The sequence below is a fragment of the Taudactylus pleione genome, unplaced genomic scaffold (genome assembly GCF_031769625.1).
Source record: "Taudactylus pleione unplaced genomic scaffold, aTauple2 ptg000034l, whole genome shotgun sequence".
In the NCBI taxonomy this organism is placed as follows: domain Eukaryota; kingdom Metazoa; phylum Chordata; class Amphibia; order Anura; family Myobatrachidae; genus Taudactylus; species Taudactylus pleione.
This window is the reverse complement of record NW_028284436.1, coordinates 688934-716126: the sequence shown is the minus strand read 5'-3', so window position 1 is coordinate 716126 and position 27193 is coordinate 688934. Positions and strand designations below refer to the sequence as shown.

The following is a 27193-nucleotide window of genomic DNA, read 5'->3' as shown; positions in this document are numbered from 1 at the left end:
AGGTAATTCCCCTATATAAAATAAGGTTCATTATAATTATAAATTATAACGTTACCTAGAGCTAGAGGACCAGGGGATGAATCACGGTGGAGCTCTGTGTAATCTCCGCCTGAACTCAGTGATTGACTGCTCGCTCAGCCAATAGAATGGTGAAGTGAAGGCAGCAGCAAATAGACTGTGAGAGCAGAGGGAGGACACACGGCGGATGTGGGGGAGGAGACCTGACACCTGCAGGTGATACACTGACTGTCTGTCTGTTACCCGAACGTTCTACACCGAGAATCCGTGATACATTGTATCAGTATGACGGCGCACTCCTTCACCGTGCCCATGATCATCTTCACCACCTTCTGGGGACTCATAGGCATCGCCGCTCCCTGGTTCGTCCCGAAAGGCCCCAACCGAGGGTAAGATCTGTACATATATATGACATGATATCTCCCTACATATATATGACTGGGTATGATATCCCCCTACAGATGTATTACTAGGTATCAAGAAGACTTGTTCGGCTGCAGAACCTCCTGTATGTCTGACTGTGCCTCTCCAGGTGTTATCAGTGCTAGATGGCTGACAGGGGATGCTTGCACTTGTAGTTCCACAGCAGCTCTTGAGACCCCTCCTGTCTAGGTAATAATCTAGGTGTGGGCAATAATCGCCCCCACAAATGTTGTAAAATGACACATCCCAGCATGCCCTGCCACAGTTCTGCAATGCTAAAAAATGTTACATGCATGCTGGGATTTGTAGTTCAACAACAGCTGGAGTTCCACTTATTGCCCACCCCTCTCTGCTGGAGAGCCTGCAGCTAGGGCCTGCTTGGATTACATTGATGTGCTAGGGTGGATATAAAGTCACTGATGGCACGATGTCACATGGCCTCTAGACATAACCCTGGTTTTAAATGACAGCAATTTTCATGCCTTTATTGCAGTGCTTCCTGAATTTGGGGGCACGTTTGTCAAGCCCCTCTTCATTAAATGTATTTAGAATGTGCCAAAAGTCAAATTCAGGAGATTTCACAGAAATGCCGAAGGTTAATTAGCTCTGCAGACCGCAGTCCCCATTTATTTTCAATGAGGATTGCAGTGTGACCCCTTTGTACCAAGCTCCGAAACGTGCAGCTTTTCTGAGATTTGTCCAAAAGGCTACCACTATCCTCGGATGCCTATGGAGGCATTTCCAGAGGAGAGGGATCTTGCGATCTTTATCCCACAGCCTCTGTCCTATGGTAGAAACTGACACTGGGCCTGATACAGCACGGATCGCAATTGCATTGTTGCATACTGCGCATGCGTGGTGATCACAGTTCGATTACGGACGCAGAGAGGAATCCATACCAGAGTGAGTGACAGCCCGTGAGTGGTCGGAGAAACGCAGGCGTGCCTGTCTGTTTGTATGCCATTGCATGGGCGTGCATAAATTAGCGACTGCGACGGCATACGCAGCTTGAGTACTCACTGCGTGCTGCGATGAGACTTGCAATTTCTGAGTCAGGTCAGGTTTGCTGTAATTGTGTGTGAGGGACTGATGTCACCGATGTATACGCAGGATTGTGAGGTATTACGGCTGTGAGAAAGCAGCAGTTGCTGTCTTTATGCTGGCTCAGCGGTTGCAGATATTGGCATATTTTTGCAGATTTATTGCATGCTGCGATCGCAGTTGCGATCCGTGCTGAATCAGGCTCACTGTGCGCATACGTGGTGTCAGAAACTGTGGAGTCATCTTTGGAAAACAAAAAAACCTCCTCTAATATGCGGTTAAGTAATTGACAGGGACAGCACATTATTGAAAGCGTTATTCCTGAAGAGATTGTTAGTACATAGTAGGGATAAGCATACATAAGATTATTATTCCCATTACAGTATGGACTGATAATAATCGAGGCACTGCTACAATTATTAATATATAGGGTCCTCAAGGAACCAGATTTTTAGGGATATCCATGTTTAACTACAGATGATTAAATCAAAATGACTAAGGTACTAATTAAAGCTCAAGTGTGGATATCCTGAAAACCTGGACTGTTATGGTGCCTTAATGTCCGAGTTTGGGAAACACTGCTTGATTCTGTCTCACCCCTGCTATCAACTTGCTTCATGTTACGTTTTTATAATAAAATAGACACCTATTGCAAGACCAATAATCCACTCTATTTCTCTTTTTCAGTGTTATTATAACTATGCTGGTAACTACAGCAGTATGCTGCTATTTATTGTGAGTATCTGTTATTATGTTATATTAGGGGCGCTGGTAGTTTTGTAGAATGAGGCTACCTATTGAAATGTGCTGTATATAGCACTCACTATGGGATCATATTTGAATAGCCTATATACTGGAAAGAAATCTGCATCTATAACTTGGGCATTCTGTGAACAGGACAGATTTTATGGATGAGCTCGTTTAGCAGATTTCATGTTTCTCAATCCTATCTCCACACTCCAGGATGTCTACTAGCATTGCAAAAGGTGCAAACATGCACTGAGACATAAACAACCAATTGGACAATCAGGCTGGGTACACACTATGTGATTCTCAGCCCGGCATGGCTATATCCATCAGATGGGACTGATAATTGTGTAGTGTGTACGCAGCACCAGGGCCAAACGGTCGGTTTAAAACCCATCGAAGCATTTCCAGATACAGCGTGTTTTACTTGCACTAGTCCAGGGCCGGCCTACCGGTCGATCGCGACCAACCTGCTGCAGTTCCTGGGAATGTTGGTCTCTGAAGTGATCAGAGACCAAAGAAGCCTCTGATCGCTTCACTGGCCAGCGTTCCCAGTGATGCATTGCGCGGGAGCGTGGGTGACGTAATGGGCATTGCATAATGGGCACAACTACTGGGGGCATTGCATAAAGGGCACTACTGCAGTGGGCATTGCATATGGGGCACTACTACTACAGCAGTCATTGAATAAGGGGCACTACTACGGGCATTGTGTATAAGGGGCACTACTGTGTGTCGTAACGTGAATAAGGGACACTGCTATGTGGTGTAATGTGTATAAGATTGTGTTGTTGTGTGGAGTAATTTGATTTGGGTATACTGTGTATGATTTTGTCAGGTCGGACCCCCACGTCCCTTGCTTTGAGGTCACGTCCCTTTTTTTTGCATACCACGCACCCGTTTTTAGCTCGGTAGATCACGAAAGGATTTAAGTTTTAAAAGTAGGTCACCAAGTCCAAAAGTCTGGCCACCCCTGCACTAGTCCAATACATGTTGCATGTCCATTGTTCAATAAAACTCCTCCATAACTCAATCTAGATGTTCTAATCTGGAAAAAAAAAAAAAAATCTGCACGGCTGTAGGTTATATAGAACTTTTAACACATAGATATTGATAAGGGTAGATATTGTTATTAATGACCATCTAACACATCTAAGTAATAGGGGTCTATTTACTAAGCAGTGTTTGGAGACAGAGTGATAAGGTACCAGCCAATCAGCTCCCAACTGTCTTCTCACAGGCTGTGTTTGAAAAATGACATTTGGGAGCTGATTGGCTGGCACCTTATAGCTGGACATACTCTTGCGTGACCAGCATCAGATCAGATTCACCATACGACTCCCTGGCAGTCCCGGTGGCATATTTGTTGTTTTTCTTAGCACACGATCTGTCGTACGATCGATCATGTCCCTCACACGCTCATCATGGAAAAAGTCATTGAAATGACATGACTAGACACACGATGCACTGCATGCACAAAATAAATGGTACGATCTGCACACGATAGGATGGAACATATGTGCTGCACATCTGATCATACGATCTGTTTATAGGCGCGCGCATTAGATCGTATCTTACTCCAAAAATACACGATTTTCACAGGATCCATCGTAAGACTCGTTGAAAGTCGGGCAATCGGCCCGAAATCGTGCAGGTGTACACTCTGGGCCTGATTCAGAGCCGCTCGTTCGCTCCGAGCGATGTTCGCACATCTGCGCATGCGTATGGGTCGTAATGCGCATGTGCCAACCAGTCAGTGCGGTCGGAAAACATGTGTTCGCAAAATTGCGAGTGCCTGCTAATTTGAGTGACAGAATGAGGCGTTTGTGGGTGGTAACAGGGGAAGGTGCTTGAAAACGGGGAGTGGAGATCCGAACGCAGGCGTGCCAAACGGTCAAAACGGGCGTTTTAAGGGTGTGCATAATTAACAAAGCCGCGTCATCGACCACGTCACTTGGTTGTTTCTTAGCCTGAACTGTTCGCATGATTGCGGTAGGAAAATGCTACCACAAGCACTGCGAGCAGTTCAGACGCCTTTCGATGTACTCGATTAATCTAATAAATAGCGGAGGTGACGTATGATGCGAGCGGCCAAGGGTCGTCTTTTCAAAATAGTGAGCGCATGTTTCGTTCGCTCGCTCAGACATAGAGGCGTCAACAGACCGCAAAGAGCGAGCGCTCAATTTAAATAGCCGGCCCCTTTTTCTGAACGAGCGAGCGCAAATAGCGTCCGGCTCTGAATCAGGCCCTCTGTCTCCTAACACTGCTTAGTAAATAGACCCCTTAGTGATTAACAATGAGTGGTTTCCTATGTCTAGATCTTCATTTTCTTAATATCTTTCTGGATAGAAGTGGAAACAAGGGGATGTAGTAGGGAGCTAGTACATGTCCAGACCTTTATGAGAAGGAAGAATCCTTATTTCCTGAACCTGTCCAACTGGCTACATGTGTGATAATCAGTGACTGCGTCACCTACTAACATTCTTATTGTAGGACTTCTGACCTGTTTCCCATTCACGTGACTTACAATTAAGAATTGGGGGGGGGGGGGGGTCTATGTACTAAGTCTTGGAGAGAGATAAAGTACAAACCAATCAGCTCCTGATTGTCATTTTTCAAACACAGCCTGTGAGAGTGATAATTAGGAGATGATTGGTTGGTACTTTATCTTCGTCCACTTTATATCTCTCCAAGGCATAGTACATAGACCCTTTAGTCTTTTGTTCTAGGCTGATGACATACTGTAGGTCTCGGGGGTGGACCCTCTATGGCAGGGGTGACCAACCTGGGTTTTGAGAGCCCCTAACAGTTTACATTCTCCAGACCGCCCATCTGGTGCCCAGGTGAACTCATTACCAAGTGTCACATTTTAAAATATGTGGTGCACTCACTCCTAGGGTACACACCTGGCTGTCCAAGCAAGAGATTTGGTAAGCATACCGAAGAACCGCCGACAATTACATCACAACGGGGGGGGGGGAGGCAATTAACTTTGTCCACCTAGTTGTGATGTCATTGACTGCGGTTCTTGAGACCTGCATAACGTGTCGGTCGATCGCTCGTACACACCGGCAGATGTATAAGATATATCGCATCTGCCACACTCCACAGCTGACACGATATACTGTGAACGTCTTTGTTCACAGATATATCGTGTGTACACACGAACCAATGCACTGTACGGTTTATAGTTCGATGGCTGTACAAATGATATATTGTACAGTGTAAACCCACCATACATGACACAATCTAAAGAGCCGCAGGTGGTCTGGAAAACATGAACTGCTGGGGGTCCTTGAGGATGGGTTTGGCCACCCCTGCTCTATGGTATGCTGGCCAGGACAGGTAGAGTTACTGACACGTTCTATTTGTCTTATGTGTCATTGTTCAGGATTTGCTGGATGCAGTTTGTGATAAAATCTACAAAGTATTTTCAATATTCTTATTTATCTATGGAATACTAGAGTAACAGACCTGGCATAGGCCGGGTCACCTCAGACTCTGCTGCTCCCCTCTACCCCTGGTGGCCAGTCCTCCTCTCAGCAGTCTGTTCCATCTCCCTCGCAATGGGAGCCATTAGGGCACGCACCCAGGCTTCCATGTGCACACATTGAGGAGATGGGACAAGCCACCTACAATTATTATATAGATATACAGAACAATATACCGTCTTATAAAGCATTTATTACAGGCAAATCCTGTCATATGCCTTCAGCATCGCATATTTCAAGGTTTTGTTCCGGTTTTGCCCAATAATTATTCAGTACTATTAACCCTGCTTTAATTAACATCGATTAACAAACTTCCCCAGCTGGAGAAGTAAGTGGGGTAAAACCAGAGCAGAACATGGTGGCTCTGTATGAAGTAGGTCCAGTTACTGTATAATAGAATAGATAATAGGTATACTCTCATATCCTGTATGTGCCTTTTATTTCATCATTCTTACTAGTCACATAAGTTTGTTTGCTTTGATATGCGTTTTCACCTGATCTTCCCATTACTAGCTGGCTGGTCGCTATCTTATCTCAAGTGAATCCTCTCTTTGGACCCCAGCTGAAAAATGACACCATTTGGTACGTGCGCTTCGTATGGGAATGAACAAGCTGGGACATCAATCAGTTCATTAAGGTAATGTGTTCAGGCACAGCTATTGCTATCACACCTGCCCTGTAACCAGTCATTGTGTCCTCCGCGTCTGTATCAGAACGTTAAGCTTACTAATTACCACCTGGCTCCTTCTATGGACTTGTTGCTTATGTACAGTAACAGAATATCTTGTGAAAATGTCTGTATTCATTTCTCAGGGTCCACTTTATGCTGTTTCAGGGCCGGCTCTAGGGGTGTTCGACCCGTAGAGGGCGCACCCCTCCCAGCATCCTGATTTCAGCGTACTGTCCTGCTGTTCCACCCGCGGGCCGAAGCGGCCCGCGGGTGGTCAAATCGGGCGGTTGGGGACCCCACTGCTGCGGTGGTGCCGGACCCCTGGAGTGTGAATGGATGCTGCGTGCATGCGTGTGACTTCCATTCACTGACAGGAGAGGGCTGGGGGACGCCCAGCCAGTGACTGAGTGCTGGGCTTTACCCCCAGCCTGACGTTATTTGGAGGCTGTGCCGCGCGTGATGTAAGGGCGTATTATTAAGGGCCGGCACAGGGTGCTCCAACCCATGGAGCCGGCCCTGATGCTGTGTATTTCATTTGTCCATATTGATCTATATACTGTATTATTATTATTATAATTTTTTATTTTTTTCTCTGTTCAGGTTACATTTTTGTACCAAGTCAGCATGTTAATATTGCAGCTAGTGTGCGGAGACTTGTTTGTTGGTTAGTATTCAGTTAACAAGGTTTTTTTTTTTGGTTTTTTTTTTTATTGAAGCAAAAACAACATAAATCAGCAAGGCATAAGTGTAAAATCCAGTACACAAAGGGAAAACAGTGCATATAGTGTCAAACCATACAATACACATATTCCAGTGTATGTCCATGGGCCTTTACATTATACAAGAATTAATTTAGCCCAAGGTTTATCCCAACATACTGAGATATAAATGCAAATAATAAAAAGTAAGTAAGTAAATAAATAATAACTTAAAATAAATAATAATAATATCCGACACTCACCCGCCAAGCAACGTGATAGGAGGATCACCCAAAATAATTCTAGTTTCATACCACTGGGTCAGGCGCATAATAAGATATATCTGGGGTGGGTTGAATTTGGCAGAGTCACAATAAAACTTTCCCAAGTGTCAAAGAGAAAAAGGGCGCTTTTTTTTCTTTATCAAACCTCGTGTTGACCCAGTCCATTCCAAAAATAAAGGTGCATACACGCACAACGATTTAGTTAATGAATGGTCTTCGTAAATTATTTTTTTCTCTCTTGAAAAAATGAACTAAAATCGTTTACTAAAGTTGTTCATTTAAGTTCATTTACATGTAATGAACGATTTTTTAAAACTACAAACGATTTTTGCATGTTCCCTTACTGAAAATCGTTGAGTTGACAAGTCTGACTGAACTACAAACATGAAAATCGTTCATCGTTTGACTCAGAAAGTGAACGATTTTTACAAATGATTATCGTTAATGATATCGTTTAACGATAATCGTTCAAAAAATCGTTGTGTGTGTATGCACCTAGAAAGTTAGTTTCTCCCTGTACAAGTGAAAATTAATAGGGGTTGGGTGTATCCAATCCTGTAAAATTTTCTTTTTTTTGCTGCAGCACTTATAGCGAGTAATAGTTTCCTACTACCCGAGGTAAGTCTCTGACCCCTCGCAAAGATACCCAGGATGGTCCACTCCGGAGTAAATGGCACAAAATTGACCAAGTGGTTCTCAGCCTCCCGCCGTACCTGCCTCCAGCAACCTTGGACTACTGGACACTCCCATAGACAATGATAAAGGTCAGCCTCCTCCGTGGCACATCTAGGGCATTTGTGGGAATTGGATAAACCCATTCTATATCGCCTGGGGGGGGACAAATAAGTCCTATGATATATACGTTTAAAAAAAACTTCATCATATGAACTTGCAGTCAGAAGTGTACGCGACCTCAGTAGTCTTCTTGCTAAATCATTAGTAGAAAGAGTTGGAAATTGCGTCAGCCAATGGCGCATACCCTGGCTGACCAAATCATGGTCTAAATCCTCACTTAAGATTCTATAATGGATAGCAATGGCTTTTCGTGAGGGTATTGGTCCAGAGAGCCGTTGATATAGCGGATTATGCCAATCAACAGCCGAAAATATCTGCACCACCGAAGCTATATAATGCTGTGCCTGAAAATAAGGTAGGGGATAAGCCCGTATAATCTGAAATATCGCAGTTGCCCTGCGGAATGTCAGGGGTCGTCGCATATCAAAGTCGAATAGATTACTTCTATTATGAACCCCCCCCACCCACACACACACATACACACACCAGGATAGACCACTCCTCCCCATTGAAAATCTAAATTACGCAATAATGGGAGATGAATTGATTTGTGATGCAGGATGTGCCAGAGGAGTATGGTTGTCATTAATAAAGGATTGTCGCCAACCTCCTGATCATGAAGAAAGTATTTTAGGGCCACGGTAGGTAGAAACTGCGATTCAAGGGATGGATCAGCATAAATCTCTTGATCTTGTAACCAATCGATCAAGAATCTCATCAAGGAGGCATGGTTCTAAACCAAATCATTAGGAAAGTTTATCCCTCCGTTAGATTTTGGTTGATATAGCTTTCTTTATGGTGCATACACACGTAAAGATTTTCTGTCCAACTAGTTGATTGGTTGGAATGAAAATCTGGTAACGTATGGGAGTAACTGATGATCAGCAATTTGCTCCTAAATGCCAGAAAATAGGTGAAAATGGTCATCAGACAAGTATGTTAAATGTTTGGTCTAAACAATTTGTTCAAACAACAGTTTTTGTCCATTTTCCGGCGTTTGGGAGCAAATTGCTGATTGTCATTTGCTTTCATACCTTACCAGGTTTTCATTCCAACCAGCCAACTAGTTGTGTGTATGCAGCTTAAGGCTAATACGAGCCCTGCCACTCTGCCATAAAAATGATCAAAACAACTTGTTAATTAACTGAATATCCTTTATAGTGTGGAGAATGGGTAATGCCTGTAACATATAAAGAAGACGGGGGGAAAAGTCATCATCTTATTGAGAGCGGCCCTGCCAAGGTTATGAGAGCATCTGTTTCCAACTCTAGAGTTCCTCAGTAATAAGTCGGGTCATCCAAGATACATTCAATTTATACAATTGAGAAAGATTCTTTGACAGAATAATACCCAAATATTCTAAATGTGAGGAACGCCAGGAGGGAGTGACAATGGTGGGGTGAAGGAACTTTGCCCTTGACTTGTCTGCATTAATTTTAAGACCAGCGATATCGCCAAATTGCCCAAACTTTTGCATAATCACAGGTAATGTGTGCTGGGGGTCTGCAATGTATAAACGGATGTCATTTGCGTATACCATAAGTTTAATACTACGGGTGCCCACACAAACTCCCTGAAAGCTGGACCTTTGTTGGAGGAGAGGATCAATGGGAGGATTGAAGGGGAGAGAGAGCATCCTTGCCGAGTGCCCTGTCCCAACTCCATAGGTGTGCCATACAATCCATTGATCAACAATTACGTAGAGGAATGATTTAAAAAAAATAAATAAATAAAAAGTGAAAACAGTTTAATAAAATTTGGAGCAAATTCTCTGCGACTCAAAACCGGCCAAAGAATCGTATGGAAAGCCTTGTGCGTGTCAAGGCTCAGGAGCATGTTCTGAGCATGGGGATCCTGGTTAGAGGCAATTATAGCAGCCAGTGGTGAGGATGCCTTTTATATGTATTTTTTTTTTATAAAACTTCATTAGACTAGTGCAGTGGTTCTCAAACTCAGTCTTTCAAGATGGCCTAACAGTCCAGGTTTCAAGGAGATCCATGATTGAGCACAGTTGATTAAATTAAGTTGACTGAGGCCACCTGTGCTTAAGTATGGATATCCTTAAAACCTGGACTGTTAGGGTGCCTTGAGGACTGAATTTGGAAAACTCTGGATTAGTGTATTTGGTTTTCAGAGGGTCCTTCATTAGGCTTTGCTTGTACTTGACCATATTCAATTTTATATTGGATTCAGTTTATTTGGGTTTTCAAGGTTTTTTTTTTTTTTTAAACGAAGGCTGAGAACTATTGCTTTACAGCAGGAGTAGACAAACCTATGGCACTCCCAACTGCTGTGGAACTACACAACCCAGCATGCCCTGACCCATTTTTAGCATGTACTAACAGCAAAACTGCAACAGCATATGGAGAGGTGTAGTTCTACAGCAGCTGGAATGCCACAGGTTGCCTACCACTGCTTTAGAGGACTTTCAATAAGGATATATATATTACATTTAACAACTCCAGAATTGCTAAATGGTTGGTCATAGTAAGAACTAGAAACACGAATGTTATATGCACAATAGTAGGATAGCGCTTCACGAGTACCACAAAGTATGGTCCTTTTGGCATACCTCACTATAGAGGAGATGTATCAAGCCTTGGAAAGAGATAGGGGAGAAGTTGTCCAAATCAACCATTCAGCTTCTGTCATTGCATAGACTGTGCTGCATGTATTCAGTTAGAAGCTGCACAAAACCACCACTGTGTGTGTCTCCAAAGTTTTTTTTTACAGTACATATCCCCGTATATGAGAGTATTTTGGGTGATGGGTCTGGAGATAGAATGTAAGTAGGTACCTGGACTGTCACCCTGATGTGTTGCTGTTTTGCATTATTTCAGGATTGTAACATCTGATATTGCATTAATCCATACTCACCACAGGCAGGGGGTTGTCAGGGCAGCTTAAGGGGGCATGCCGGTGTGATCGTGCCAATGTAGCCATGTCCCCACCTTAAAATGCAGATATTACAGCCATTGTAAAGCAAGCGGCAGGGCTACGGTGACTCAATTCAGCGCAAATTGCATCATCCCCCCCAGACTGCCCACTTTCGCTCGCTAAGTGGATGCAGGCACAGTGGCCATTCTGGGGAACTTGCGGGGGGCCGGGAGCAGCAGTCCCGGGAAAGTATGCATTAATCACAAAGGGTACTTTTAAAAAGAATACATTTAAAGTTTATTTATTTATTTTCATCTATCTAAAGTTTCAGGAGAAGAATAACTTAAAATGTTCAACTTAAGTACAAAGAAAAGGGAGGTAAATTGACTGAGATTTTTCTATCGCTAACAGTATGCCATTTATATTTGTAGTGTAATTATAATGTTCTGTTTAAAAATGACATATTGCAAAAGGTTATTCATTGTCCGGTTTAAAAAAAAAAAAAAAAAAAGCATTTATTCTCCCTTCCCCTAGTTGTACTATTTTGTTTTTCTTATTGTATCCTTGTTTTTATCTTCTGTATTACACACTCTAATAATGCCCAAAAATGTGGTGCGGGCGTTAGGCGCTTCCATGGAAAATGTATTGCTCTGGGAACTACAGCTTCATGTAATCCTACATCACCAATGACCGTAGGCTTCTTTTTCCTGCCCCTGTTCAGTTTGGAAAATCATTTGTTCCAAGGAGGAGAGTATCCCAGTCGAGCTGTGCGGCCTATTTGTTTCGGAACTCCAGGATCAAGTTTTTGTTTTCGAGTTCCCCGTTTTGTGTAGTTATATTGCATTTGTTATTATTCCTTTGACCTTATTATAACTTTGAAAGAGACTACGCCGACAGGTGCATTTCACCAGAATATTGTTTGTAATGTTAGAAAACTAAACTAGTTAAATGGAGAAAGCATTAATTTGAGCATGTGAATTTTATATATATTTTTCTGATTTATAGATTTTCCATAGAGCAGACGTGTCCTTGCCTCCCCTCCTGCACTACAATAGTGCTTGGAACACGAGAACACTACAACTTCCAGCACACCTTGACCAAACTGAAGTGGCAACCAGTTCCAATCTTAAATTATAGATACCTGTTAGTTATTTATTTATGTATTGTATGATCATTTAAGTTATTTACGCATGGTTCAAGAGTGACTTGTAAAGAAATGTAGATTGTGTTTTCTGAATGTACAGAAATGTATATATTGTTACATACCACTGTGAACGTTCACCCAGGATCTATGGTGCATTTGTTTTGTTTGGAACGGTTAAGTCGCCTCCCCAGACAAGTTTGTAGTGACCTGTTATAGTCCAAACCTGCTTCCCATTGTGAACACTAGAAGCTGTGTCTAATGCAAGTGGATGAGAACTACAGAAGCTCTAGCAATACGACATGGATAACGCAAGGAGAGGCGATTCATTTTGTGACTTGATCAAAACCAATACCAGTAATAACGATCCGGGATTGTTAATGTGAAATTACTGCAAACAGCGCAGGTCTCACAGGCTCTGGGAGTGTAAGTGCCGTTTTATTTAAAGTTAGTATTATGTGCAAGTTATACAGATTACTTTGGCATTGTAGGAATTCAGATTTGGAAAATTTACAGAAAACCCAAAAGTAGCGCTTTAACAGTGGTAAATAATTTGTTGCAATACCCAGAATGTAACAACCATGCAGTGTATTTATTTGTGGACTGTGCAATAAATTAGTGGATGTCTCTATTTGATCAAAACACTCGTTTTCATTTGTTAATGTTCGTGATCGGTCTACGCCCTGGTGTATAAATGGAAGAAGCACAGAAGGAGCTGAAGACTCTTCATGTTAAAATGTAAAGTTTTCCTCAATCATAGATAATGGTTCTATCTTGTAGCAGAGAAAACAGAAGCAGACAGGTCGGTAAAACAGAATGTCACTTTACTGAGAGACAAACAGTGATAGGATAACACAGGCTGACAGGTCATGTACAATGTGGAGAATAGTGGTCCCTTTCACAGCATTAATGACAGAGCTGGAATGTGAGGTGTATACAGGTATTACAGAACTGTATAAGAAACAGGTCAAGTATAGGATCCCGGTGGTCAGAATCCCAACACTATTAGGCAAGTATGCTAACCCTTACCCCAACCCTCCCAAGTGCCTGACCCTAACCTCCAACTCCCCCGCACCCTAAAACTAACGCTCCCCCTAGTGCCTACCTTCGGATGTCGGGATTCTGGAGCCGGTAGTTTGACAGTCAGCATCCCGTCTGCCGAGATGCTGACTACCACCCATAAGAAACATTGACCTGAGAAGCCGTATGCTTATTATAAGCGTGCACGACCCAGTCTAAGCATGATCAGCTGCTCCCTGGAAGAATGAATGAATCGCTGACTCCTGGTTGCACTTTCCAGCCAAAGTATAGAGGATTGTGTCAGCAGTAATGAGCTGTCATGTCTGATAAACGATTGTACACTGTAAAAGTCAATCATTTTTCTTTAAAAAGTAAAATTTTTGCTAGATTTAACAAGCAATCATGAAATGTATCATCGTAAATTAACTTATTCATGCGGAGGGTAATCCATCAGAAGTTACCAATAGCAACAAACCAGCTTCTGCCTTCATCCACTGCGCTAGATAAATAACAAACAGCTTATTGGTTGTTATGGGCAACTGCTTTATCTGTCAAAGGTTTGATCTTCTAGATCATGATGAAATTACTTTTTTTTTTGTCAGTTCTACATAAAAACAATTCTTAGACTCGCTATGGTAAAAGACTGGCGGCCATTATAGCAGCATTACAGACATTAGCAAAAAACATTTTATTTAGCATTTAGGCAAATCCCTAATTTATTTAATGCTGTCAAGGAGGAAAAAAAAACAAAAACACAGGTCCATTCGGTTAGCATTTTCCCGAGTAGCAATGCTAAAACAGGTAGAGAAAAGAACATGGAGTGAAATGTTGGTCTGTGTACAATAAACATAAAACAATGACTGACAAAGTAATAATTAGCAGCACCTCTTCTGGATGCAGAAACAGACAACGTGAGACTAAGAGCACCAACATTGAACACTGCCCCCTAGCTGGCAGTGTGGTATTACAGCAGGTCCTGACCTCCATTCTACAATTACAGTAGCCAATTGCTTGCACGCAAGAAGCAGCCATTTCATGGGCTGAAATATTCATAAGGATGAGACCCATAAATTCAATAGGAGCCATCAACAATACTGAGGGATGATACGTCACATAGTGAGCCAGTGACGGGTGAAACTATTCTCACAGTTGTTGGTTGTGTCTGTAAAAATGGCTTCCTTTCTGCTAACATATACAAGGTGTGCATTTATATAATAAAAATAGCATCTGACAACTGAAAGGACAATCACAAAACAACGCCCCATGTTGTATATTTCCAGTCAGGTAGAAAATGCTTTGCCTTGCAGAATCCCACATAGGACATGTCCCTTAAGTACAAAATCACGATCTGATTTGTGCAGTTCAGATAAATGACTGCATTAAAAAAAAAAAAGGTTTGGATATCGCATTGTACATTATAGGTCCAGTGGTCACTGTTCATTGAAGATGTCCAGCGACTAAATTTAAGCAAAACTATCGGTTCCATCATATGAAATAAACAGCTACATTCAATTCGCATTGATTTAACACTAAAAGGATCAGGTTTCAATGACTTTTCCCTAAAACAAAAAATGAAACTATGCACAAATAAAAATACTCTGAAGCGTTGGTGCATCTGCACCTGATACACATTTATTGTGACAACCTAACCTGCTATAGGGCTTCGGTACCTCACAGCTGTCCAGATTTTTGCAGGACCGTCTCGGAATGTCGACCTCGCAAGGGGCAGAGCTCATTTGCAAATTTGCGTTTTTGGGAAGATTGAGGCAGGTCTTATTTTGTCCAGATTCTGCATGTCTAAATGTTGAGAGGTACGAGGTTCTGCTATAAGTTATGTTCTTTAGCTTCTAAATACATGTGACAAAAGATTAAATGCAAAGGAACATTTTTAGCTCTAAAAATGAGCCCTATACGAGTGAATTACTGCCTCAAGTCAGAAGTGAGAAAATAAATTATATCAGAAGGCAGCCATTTTGTGGGCTGTGCCTATATTCATGGGGTGGCAGTTGTTTTGTGGGATGTACTAAAAATTTATGAGGCGGCAGCTGGCCAATCATTAATGATAACACTTAGGAGCTGCTTTGTGGTTCAAGTCAGTTCAATCGTTGTTCGCGCATTAATAGACTGACTGTAAGATAAGCTTTCAAAATGGCTTCCTCCACAGTGTGCAGGTGGCCAATACATTTTTGTGGTGAGCACATTCACATCTGTCAAGAAAAAATGTTCCCATTTCTGGATGCCAGGCATTAAATTGGGGATTTCAGCCAACTGCCTACCATCATACAGTAAACAAGACGGCCAATGTCCAAAGAGAGGATTTTGTCAAAAATAGTCAGCATTTTTTTATTTTTTTATTTTAAATTTAAGATTTTAAAAGATTATGCACCCTTTCCATATAAGCAATGGAAAAATGCTGCTATCTGGGCATCACAGGATCCGCCATCACATGCACACCCTCCTCCAGCAGTAACAGGTCCAGGGCCGAGGCGCGGGTCTGCCTCCTGTGTATCCGCCTCAGCCTGAAAATGTACAATACGATGGACAGCAGCACCACCAGGATACAGACGAAGAACAGATAGTGGTTGTAGACGAAAGAGAACCTGTACCAGCTAACGTGGGCTGGACGGGCATTCTCCTGGCGGATATCCCTGCAAAAAAAAAGAAAAAGCTGAGGAATGTAACAGGGCAAGGAATCATTAAAGCATTACAGGGGAATTGTACAGAGAGGAACCGGTTTCCAGAAAGCTTGAGTATTAAAAGGTGCCTACATACACTGCAATATCACATCCCCTATTGCAGCATGTGTGGTCTAAATAGGATACTGTGAGGAATATAGGGCCTGATTCAGAGCCGTTCGCTATTTGTGGTCGCTCGTTTAAAAACAAGGGGTGGCTATTCAAATGATCCGTACGCACATTGCAGTCTGTTCACACCTCTAAGTCTGAACGAGCGTGCAAAACATACGCTCGTTTATTTGTTAAAAACGCCCCCTGGCCGCTCGCATCCTACGTCATGTCCGCTATTTATTAGATTAATCGAGTACATCGACCAGCGTATGAACTGCTCGCTATTCTTGTGGTTGGTGTTTGCTACCACAAATTTGCGAGCAGTTCTGGCTATAAAATAACCCAGTGACGTGGTCAATGACGCTGCTGTTTTAAATATGCACACCCATAAAACGCCCGTTTTGACCTTTAAGCACGCCTGCGTTCGGATCTCCACTCCCCATTTTCAAGCACCTTCCCCTGTTACCACCCACACACGCCTCATTCTGTCACTCAAAATAGCAGGCCCTCGCTATATTGCGTACCAACGATTTTCGGCCGCACTGACTGGTTCGCGCATGCGTACTAAAAACCGTACGCATGCGCAGATGTGCAAACATCGCTCGGAACGAGCGTACTGCCGCTAACGAGCGGCTCTGAATGAGGGCCATAGTTTCATGTCATAACAAAGTGGTAATTTAAAAGCCATCGAATAACTGGTTTTCTAAATGTGAGGGCAGGAGAGCTGACTGTCTTTATTAGGTCATGTATCCTTTGAATCAGGTTAATGAAAGGCAGGAAAGATGGAACGCTAACCATGTGACATGCATATGGAACCTAGCTCTGGATGTTCCTGAAAGGGCCTAATTTCACATTTCAGGGCCACAGCCTAATTTTAAGAATTGTTAAATGTAACAGTCACATGATAATTATTCTTTGTGGTGTACAAGGCAGAGGAGCCTTTTGATTAGAGTCTTGTCCAGGTAATGAAACTAACAGATACAGGCAAAGTTCACACTAACCTGTTAATGAAATACTACAGGTTTGTCTAGCTCAGAGCCCATCTGTGTGTCCACTCAATTATGGTAACATGTGTATTGCTCAGCCTTTGGGTCTGCATCTATAGACAGGCAGCACCATAGGGGGGTAAAACAAATAGTAACCAGGCTGACATTCAGGTGTGATGAGATATAGCAGATCAAAGTCATATTTGGATGGTTTATGTGACAAAATTGATGTATCAGTGATGGCTGGAAGCTTGGAAAATTGTATACACAGAACGGGACCCCCATATCCAGTTTCGATTCTCAGATCACTGAGAAATACAGTTTTGAAGATATGAGATATCTCAAGAATGCACTATGACAACCACATCATATTTATACTTTTATAACAGATGAAATAAGGACCAGTACGATGAACACTCCATATTGTAGGTAACACCTCCACAGGGGAAGTTATTAGGCTTATTCTGTTATAAGTTTAAAGGGATTTAAACTGAGCTGGGAGGTTCCTGTCCACCAATTATCTAATCCACCAATCAGCAGACGGGTACGACATCATCCTAGGTGTGATGCTCTTCTGATAAAAGGGATTGAAGTCCTGGGTTCGGTGTTAAAACTGAGGGATCCATTTGACATGGGAGTTTAACCTGCAGTCTCTGCATTTCCTACTGTTCCCTTCCAGGCAAATTAGCTAAGTGTTCATTTGTAAGTATCCCGTTTTTATTTAATATTGCTATACATATACATGTAACTTTTTAACCATTCTTTTCTCTGTAACATTCTTTTTAAGCATTGTACTCCTTTTCCTGTAAATAAAGTATTCTTTATTAGTTTATTTCATATATGCTCCGAAACCTAGTCTTTGAAGAGATTATTAGTCCGCTAGGGCGACGCTACAGCTATTGTTAAGTACAGGACGCAGATGGTTGGTCGCAGCGAACTGTGTGGTCGTCTGGGGCGCCGAGTCTGCGCAATTGTGGAGAGGTTTTGCGATAACCGTGATAATTGCTAGAAGCAGGAGGCAACAGATTAACTGAGCGGGAATCTTGTTGCCTAGCCTGCGCAATTATTGGGGTAAGAGAGGACCGGTGGTCTCTTTAAATCGTGTCCATCGGTGGTGGCAGTTTGGCAAGTAAGGTATTTGTATTACGGCGCTCTGTCTATATCAGAGGTGCACCCCTCCCCCCCACGTCAAGGATACTTGGTACGGGTTCCGGACTTATACCAATACCCAATAATAATCCTATACGAAGTGATAGGATCATTATCAGGCATAGCAGAAAGTGACTGTCATGGGCCTCTATGTGGTCATCTTCTGACATAACTAACAGACGGAAATGGAGACAGAAGCTTGGCCTAAGGCAGTGTTGGCTAACCTTGATACTCCAGCTGTTGTGGAACTATATATCCCCAGCATGCCCTGCCACAGTTTTAGCAGGCCCTAATAGCAAAACTGTAGCAGTGCATGCTGGGTTATGTAGTTCCATAACAGCTGGAGTGTCAAGGTTAGCCAACACTGGCCTAAGGTGCCAAAAAACTGGATGTCACTCAATATAGCCAACACCTCATGTAGACAGACAAACGGCCCATGTGTGGACTTCGTATTTTCTATCCTTTTTCTCAATGTCTGGTATACGCAATATTAGCCATTTTCTCCACATTGCTTCTGTGGTAGCAGTTTAATTTGTACTAATTCATAGCATACACTCCTAGGTACTTTAGATATAATCTGGCCACTGGGACAGGTGTTAAACTGGGATCACTAAGTAATAAAAATACATGTAAAATTGATTTAGATACTTCCCATTAACTACTGTATGTCTTCTTAGCCATGTACACTAACAAGTGCTGTAGTACAAGCCATACTTATTAGACATACTTGAGGAAATGCACTCAATGTTCCCAGAAGTGTCCCTTGTGCTAGGGATATGCTGGCACTTCTGTTATCTGAGGTAGTATGAGACCTATACTCTTACCCAGGACAATGTATAAGCAATGTACATGTTCAAATCATGCAGCTGGTCTCCAAGTGATGAATTGTACAGTAGAAGACAGTCATTGGGGAACCCTAATGCTGGGCGTACACTGCCAGATAAAATGTCTGTCGGTCTGTCTGGCATTTTATCTGGCAGCCTGCCAGCCGCAAATGTCGGCGGCATACACTGAGATTTCTCACAGTGTATTAGCCCCGACACCTGCGCTCCGCCCCCGGGGGAGTAGACATTTCCCTGTTCCTTCCATGGGAAGGAACACAGGAAATATCTGTCTGTCGGCCGTGGCTGGGCATGCACCGCCCGATGCGGCCGACATTTTTACTCACAAATATCGCATGAGACGGGCATGGTGGTCGATCCAGCAACCCCGAGCGATATTTAACCCTCAGACGCCCGCACACACGCTACAATTATTGAGGCAATCTGCGGATATCGGGCGGAACGCCCCGATAATTGTAGCATGTATACCCAGCTTTACAGTGCATGTTTGAGTATCTCCTTGCTGGTGCACAGGTGTATTCATTACAGACTGACACATTTTAAAAGAGATTCACAAGTGGAGCTAATTATTTCACCTGTGATTCCATGAGGAGACCTGGAACACATGCACTGTTAGGATGCCCTCAGGACTGGATTTGGGAAACATTTGTATAAGAGATGACATCATGTAATGTGGGGTTAGGCAGCCTGTGTTGCGGTAAGACCTGTCACATCATGCAGTGCTGACATCTGGCACACTATATCCTAGGCTCCAGCATGGAACTGGGAAACTACACTGTGCACCACCCTCAGCCTGATCCATGTTCTGTCTTTCCCAAGTTATCACGAAGTGTTTTGCCAAAAGCTGCTATAGGCAATTACATTAGTCTGATCTGTCTGTGCACCTTCTCCTGATCAATGGAGTTACACATCTAAAGATTATCTGTTCAACTAGCTGATTGGTTGGAATGAAAATCTGGTAAGGTATGAAAGCAAATGACAATCAGCAATTTGCTCCCAAACACTGGAAAATGGACAAAAACTGCTGTTTGAACAAATTCTTTAGATCAAACATTTAACAAACTTGTCTGACGTCATTTTCATCTGTTTTCTGGAATTTAGGAGCAAATTGCTGATCATCAGTTACTCCCATTACGTTACCAGATCAACTAGTCGGCTGGTTGGACAGATAATCTTTAGATGTGTGGCCAGCTTTAGACATGAGGGTTATGTCCCACACATAAGGTCAGCAGATACCTGAGAGGCAGAAAGCGGGTTTTGTAGAGCATTGCGCCCAGTGTCCATTGCACCTCCTTGTCATATACCAGCTGGGCAGTCTTGAGATTTGGGTAGTTGTGCGGAAAGTGGAAGCCATCATGGAGAACTTTATGCATCCACGCCGACTTAAAACACTGATACCTGGAAAACAGATATATCAGATGGCATAAATGTACATACAGCGCAACATAGACGCATACAGAAATGTGTGCTACAACTAAAATATGACAATGATTGTTCCCTTACCTTACAGCCTCAATGAACCTCCACAGACTTGGCTTGCTAGTATTACTTTGCATGACTTTATGTTTATTGCTTTGCCTATGTATTGTTGTGTACTGATCCGTGTCAAAGACTCATTGGGCGGTATTCAATTGTTATAGCGCGCACGATCTACCGTCTAAAGTGACGGGAGATCGCGAGGCGCTATTCAATTGTTGCAGTATTTCGCGCTGATCGCTGCTTTACGCGGCTAAACCCGACCAAAGTGCTGGGCGCGACCGCGAGAAGTGATGTTTGGGCCCCCAAACATGTCACTTTGCGCCCATTTCAGCTCGCACCCCGCTGGGGCTGCGAGCTGAAATGGTGCGACGGCAGCTGATTGCGCCCGACAGGAGAAACAATTGAATAGCTCTTGTTGGGCGCAACAATTGAAAACCGCCCATTGATTTATTTCTTGTATTCCCGTCCCCATTTTATATTCTGTACACCCCTTGGAAAAATGTTTATTGAAGTAAAAAACAAACAAACAAAAAACTAAAACATGGGCACAGTACTTCTGTGCATGGATGGGACGGAGGCTCCTTAGGTATGTACTGTACATAAACCACATTACTGTTTATCACAGTGCTCAGAATTATTTCTTGAACTAGAATTGTATTTTAAAACATTTTTCACAGGTGCTCGTTTTGGCTCCTTGTAGCCCAGCTAACTGTAACCGTACTGGCAGCATTATATGGCTACTCTGTGCAAGCTCTACACTTCAGAACCGATTGACTTATAGACTGTACTGATGAGATCTAATACTATAGGGTATAGCCCTTCATACATTTGTGATCCACGTTCCAAGTGATTAGCTTACAAAGTGATGGGAATTCTGTTATAGAAGACTGCTGTTATCTCCTGACATCCAAGATCATAAGACTGCATTATCAGTTTGTTTTATAGGCTTAGCTCTGCCATGATTCCCTTTATGCAGGGATACAGCATGGTTGGTGTAATGGTTAGCATTATTGCCTCACAACACTGAGGTCCTGGACTCCATTCCCACCAAGGTCCAGTCCGTATGTTCTCCCAGTGTTTACGTATGGGTTTACTCCAGGTGCTCATGTTTCCTCCCACTATCCAAAATATATATTGGTAGGTTAACTGGCTTTTGACCAAATATATATGTATATAATTTTTTTTTCAGTAAATTAAATTGCTATAGAGCACCTAAAAGTGCTAAGTGTCGTGTGATAATTCATATATAGTATCAGAAAAAAAAAAATTATTCACTCTTTAGATAAAGTGCAGGCTGTGCAGAAATGGTAGAAATTTCCATATAAAACAAATGTAATTAAATGTACCAATAATTTCTAGAAAAAGTGTTTCTAGTGCAAGTACGGTGTTTTCCGTGCAAGTAGGCAAAATAAGTGAGTACAAATAAAAACCACAGATATTCACAATATATACAAAAAAAGCGTTCTGGGAAAACTCACCTCTTTACACTAGCTGAACACATACCCAGACCCCCTTCTAAACCCCCCCCCCCCCCCCCAAGCTAGTCCACCAGATTACCACCACCCCAAATAATTAATTAATGCAACATTTATATTTATTCCCTCTCACAAAGCCTAGTGACCTCCAAACCAACATTACTGTGTGGCTGGATCACATGGCTTCAACTAAGAACCTGTGGCTTGTAAGCAGGGACTTCCAACCTCTCTCTCTGTAATACCCAGTCTCTTTATTACAGCTTTTGTTCCCATTGGTAAAGGACTGATGAGTGCACTGGGACTATTATAAATAAATGTTTACAAGAATAATAATAATGCTGGTAAAAAGCTGCAGACCTGGTTTGACAGTCACCCTTGAAGACATACACAGAGTGATGAGCATGTCTTCAGTGACGATTCAAATCATTTTATTGTTGCCCCCTACATACTTTTCAGTAACTATGTGAATACCTCTTGTTTAACCTACTTTAGCCGATGCTGATCAGCGTGTGCGGAATAGAGACCGTTCTTGAAGCGCTCGGTTAAGGAGGTCCAAGGCATGCTACAGTAATCCTGGTGGGGAGAGGAGAAGAACATGTAAAGATTGATCACAGAGAGCAATGGCTCGGGAAGAGGTGGTGTCTGAGTTTTGTACCTTGGCGGCTTTGGAAAACTGGGGACCGTCGTATATGCCGCCCATACGAAGCACATCTTCTGTGCAGTAATAAAACTCAGAAAAGCCGTAAAACTCGCTGTTAGAAAAATCGATCATTGGCTGGTACACCCCGTTCAGATAGGCCTGAGTGTCATTCGATTTGGACAATAGCGGTTCCAGCAGCTGCCGGCAGCTGTCCCAGTTCCCTTTTCCCAGGATGTGGAAGTCCTGGACTAGCCGCTGAATCTGGTCTTTGTGGCCAACCGGCAGGCAAGGGTCCAAGTATGGAGTGCTGGGGCTTACTCCTGTCTTTTCTCCCAACGCTCTACGAGTAATGAGAGAGTATTATAATTGACATATATTAACCAATCACAATTCCTTCCCGTATACATAATCCCAGGGACTCCCAAGACACCGCACAACGTACCTGTTTTTGGCGATCGTCGCATTGAACACCATGTCTTCGTAGCGTTGCCGTGCAAAGTTTCCTCCGAAACCCATGAATGTTGTGACGTAAACCCTGTACACGTGCTCCGTGTGCTGGAGGTCACATCCCAAATTGAACTCGGCCAGCAAGGTTTTTGCCACTTCCTCCTGAAATGCATAAGAAGTTCACGTGGTTAGAATCTTCACTTGACACTCAAGAGGACCGGCTTCCTCCATCCTCTGCATGGTGCGATCACGCAGCCGGTGCTGCTGGGTAAGATCACGGACTGCATGGTGCCGCCGCCTCCCACCCAGTGCCCAAAATCAGCTACCAAGCACGGATAAAGAGGCACGGTCACCTGTGGGACATTTATTTCGGATGGTGAGAGGCAGCAGTAGCATTGCTGGTAGGTGACAAGTTCACTAATGAGCCCCATGGCAATAGCATTAGAGTCCCATTGCAAGTGCATTATTCATAAAGAAAACATTCATATTATTCAAAGAAATTTATTTTGCTTTCAACCAAAATAGACTTCCCCTTTATACAGCCTGTAGTTGATTCACAGCTACGGCATTAGAAGTGAAAGACAGACTTACATGCTCCGCAGAGGGGAATGTCATCGTTTTCGGAACCTCGTAAGCGATCTGGAGGGAGCCGCCACCCATATCTATAATACCCACTGTCCGCTTGCGGATAATGGCCTCCTCCTGAGAAGATAGCGTCACTGCAACCAAAGCGTCTTCCTCTATAAAAGCACAGAAGGTCACTACGATGGTTGCACAAAGCAGCACGAGGACATCATCATAATTACTATTGCTCTGTTTCCATAGCATTACTATATAACCAAGTTTTGAACTGCTATAACAGTTATGTTGTAGCACAGTGTCAATGCAATTGCCAATACAGTGCAGTTTTTATGGTTGCTGAAACCATCCTTTTAAATCATGGTAGTTTACTAATGCAAAAAAAAGTTTTTTCACAGTTAAAAATAAAAAAATTAAAAATCCTTTATTCATAAACACTTACCATCCACGACATGGTCGAATCGTCCAAGGACAGAATTAATACTGATCCAAGCATAAACACCTGTAGATAAAACAAAACACAATATATTGTTTTTTAGCTGCAGAAGATATATCATGTTCATGTTTCCTATAGCTCGGTGCATTAGGATTATGTGGCCGATAAACAACTTAATGACCAGATTTATGTCATGTTGAATGGTCCTTCTGTATAAAGAGCTTCAAAGTCTAGAAAGTATTTTGGCAGACGCATATCAGACATGTCTATGATTAGAGTCATTTTAATACCTTCTTGTTTTCCTGAGATGACTTCAGCATGAGCCTCGGAGAACAGGAAGTCAAATTCCTGGGGAATGTCTTTGACAAGGTCCTGGAGGATGGCTGCCTGCTGGCTGTGAGGTACAAATTATTCATATCGATTTATCAGCTATACGAGGATCTATCTATCTATACATTTTTTTTTTTTTTTATATTAACAGTTTATTTATACAGTGCGCACAAATTCCACAGCACTTACTGAAAAAAAAAGTGATGGTTAATACCAAGATAACTTTTGACCCCCAAATTTTAACACTGCCACAATTTAAAATTCAACACGACTATAGGAGCAACCTCGCTCACCTTTCGGGCAGGACCCTCATGCCGGCTGTGCACAGGATGTATAAAGGGGTCTCCTTGTGCTTGCTTTTTGGAATGTACGATGCTGCAAAACTTAAAAGGGGGTTCATGTAATCATTTGCCTTTTCTGGTGTCAGCGCCAACGTAGAGATACCTGCGGATTCAGATGCAAAAGTGAGTAATATTTGTACAAATGGTACGTTCAGATTTATACACCAAATCACCCAGAGGACTATGGGAAATCTAAAAAGAACATGGTTATACAATTACCTTTAGTTGCTAGTATACAACTCTTCCAAAACAAAAAACAAAAAAACAGAATACAATTTCCTGGGACATTGCAGAATGGGCAATATGGAGTGTAAGGGGTGACATATAGGCGTATTTATGATACTGGTGCACAGGTAAATGTAGACATGAGGTGCTGTAACCCATAGCAACCAAGGGTTCATTCTTAATATTCTAAGAGGGGTATTCAATATGAAACGTTAACTTCACTGTCGAAGTTAACGTTTCATATATCAGACTTTTTTTCTGCGTTAAGGTATGGTGCGCGCTCCTGCTTATCCCCGTATTCAATATAAAATTAACGAAAACGGGAAACTCCGAAGTTGGATTTGCGTAAAGTTACGAATTTTTCCTTAAAATAATTGTAAGACCCCCCCTAAAGTTGTAAAAACATGGGGGAACACTATGGATACCCCCGTTTTAGCCTTTAATTGAAAGTCGGGGATTTAAATAGCCGCAGCAGGTGCTTTTTTCCCGTCATTGAAGAAGTGATGCAGAAGAGCACTTAGGTTATTTTTTTCGTTTTTTTTAAGTGGTCCCATCAAATTTGGGGTACATGAAAATGGGTACTAGCATATTTTTATGTCCCTAAAGTAAGTTTTAAAAAATTCTGCATTTGTGCACCTGCCGTTATAATTCTATTCTAGAAAACATCTGCCGCATACATGCAGAATAGCCCTGAAGCTATTTCCCTATTGTTATACAATTTTTTCCCATTTTTTTTTTTTCACCCCAATTTTTAAATTAATTTTTTGGGGTGTCCCTATTTTTTTTTTAAACTTTTTTTTGACACAGTTCTTTTTTAAATGTCATTCCAAGGGGTGCAGGCTATTTTTTTTAAGCCTGCACCCCTAAACCCCAATTCTGCACTTTTTTTCGACACCTATTCAATGGTGAAAACTTATCCCCGTTTTTTATCAAAGACTGTCAAAACTGCGATAAGTCTTTGAAATTGAATAGGGTGTAAAAATAAAACCTGCGATAATGACGTCATAAATGCGATATTAACGCAAAAACGATGTTATCGCTCCCATATTGAATACCCCTGTAAATATACTAGAAAACAAATTGTATTTTAAAGAATATCCCTCACAGGACACCTCCATCCCTCCTCTCTCACCAATCAACGTATCCAGATACTGGAACATGATCATGAAACCCTAATTCACCTTCATTTAGGGAACAGCGCTACTAACAACAGATTTTAACTAGCAAGAAAACAGAAATGGGCATTTGCTCAGTTTGAAATGATAACATCCAGATTTGTAACAGACCCATTTGTAATATCTACCCATTGCCAACACTTCTAGGAATGCTTTCAGTTTGTAAAGCTCTCACTTACTAACGGGGGCCCCCCCCAACCCTTTTTCTCCTCAATTTTCCTTCTTCCTTTTGCTACACAAAGATTCGCTCTACCCTTCCCCCACTTCTGACATTCTCTGCACCCTGGGTTTGGTTCCATTATTTTGTTAGCTATCCGATGTACAGATGTATATTTTTAATCCCTGCACGGCGCTGTGAATACCTTGTAGAAGTAAAATATTGATGCAAAAGTTTTTTTTATTTTCCTTATCCAGCAAACTACGAATAAGCCATGAAGTGCCACAGTAGCATTGCGCGTTATGTGCACAAACCGTCAATTGTGGTAAAGAAAACATAACTCATTTTTGCTCGCAATTTATGCAACTCACTCGCCCCATATATCCGCTATATTGCAAAAACAGGATTATTTTGCGCCAGGTAAATAGTGGGTTATTTCCCGTTGTTGAACAAATACTGGTGCCATCAGACAATTAAAGCCACAACAACTAAGTTTTATATGGTTTAGCCATTTCTTTCTTTATTACAGAAAATACTAAGCATGCCAAATTCAAATACTACCACCCGGATCCCTCTCATGCCGGTAGGCCCATTTTGCTTGGCATACTCTAGTTCCCAAGCATGCTCATAGTTTTGCTGCAATCACACGCCAAGGAAACCAGAAAACGATTTGCCCTTTTTGCGGAAGGACTACTTTTTGCAGCAGGAATATTGTCAAACTGGTATTTCTTGTACTTCACATTTTTGCAGTAACACAAACTCATCACTAGGAGGCAGCACATCCCCGTGCAGTGATAAAGAAGATTATGGTAATGAGAATTCATCTTTTTTACTCAACAGGAAAGGAAAATATTCAACATTTGTTTTCTTGTGTGAAAATCACACATTCATTTTAGGGTAAATTATGAATATATGGAGGGCAATTAAAACCGCCTGATATA

General features: G+C 42.3%; 2 protein-coding genes across 3 annotated transcripts in view; one reads left to right on the top strand and one right to left on the bottom strand.

The window, feature by feature from the left end:
• The first annotated feature begins 182 nt into the window (after nucleotides 1–182).
• ATP6V0E2 (ATPase H+ transporting V0 subunit e2) lies at nucleotides 183–12827 on the top strand. Its single transcript, XM_088452181.1, has 4 exons — nucleotides 183–407; nucleotides 2170–2217; nucleotides 6234–6357; nucleotides 12050–12827. Exons 1-3 carry the CDS (start codon nucleotides 304–306, stop codon nucleotides 6325–6327), a joined length of 246 nt encoding a protein of 81 aa, XP_088308307.1. The 5' UTR covers nucleotides 183–303; the 3' UTR covers nucleotides 6328–6357; nucleotides 12050–12827.
• Nucleotides 12828–12996: 169 nt separating this feature from the next.
• ENTPD7 (ectonucleoside triphosphate diphosphohydrolase 7) overlaps nucleotides 12997–27193 on the bottom strand; it is a 35574-nt gene continuing 21377 nt past the window's right edge. For both annotated transcript variants that reach the window (XM_088452179.1, XM_088452180.1), the window contains exons 5-13: nucleotides 24648–24798; nucleotides 24315–24418; nucleotides 24031–24090; nucleotides 23601–23749; nucleotides 23005–23171; nucleotides 22578–22902; nucleotides 22410–22495; nucleotides 20205–20366; nucleotides 12997–15853 (exon numbers count right to left, since the gene is read on the bottom strand). In XM_088452179.1, coding sequence (XP_088308305.1) covers nucleotides 15622–15853; nucleotides 20205–20366; nucleotides 22410–22495; nucleotides 22578–22902; nucleotides 23005–23171; nucleotides 23601–23749; nucleotides 24031–24090; nucleotides 24315–24418; nucleotides 24648–24798 — 1436 coding nt within the window. In that variant the 3' untranslated portion in view covers nucleotides 12997–15621. The remainder of the gene's footprint in view (nucleotides 15854–20204; nucleotides 20367–22409; nucleotides 22496–22577; nucleotides 22903–23004; nucleotides 23172–23600; nucleotides 23750–24030; nucleotides 24091–24314; nucleotides 24419–24647; nucleotides 24799–27193) is intronic.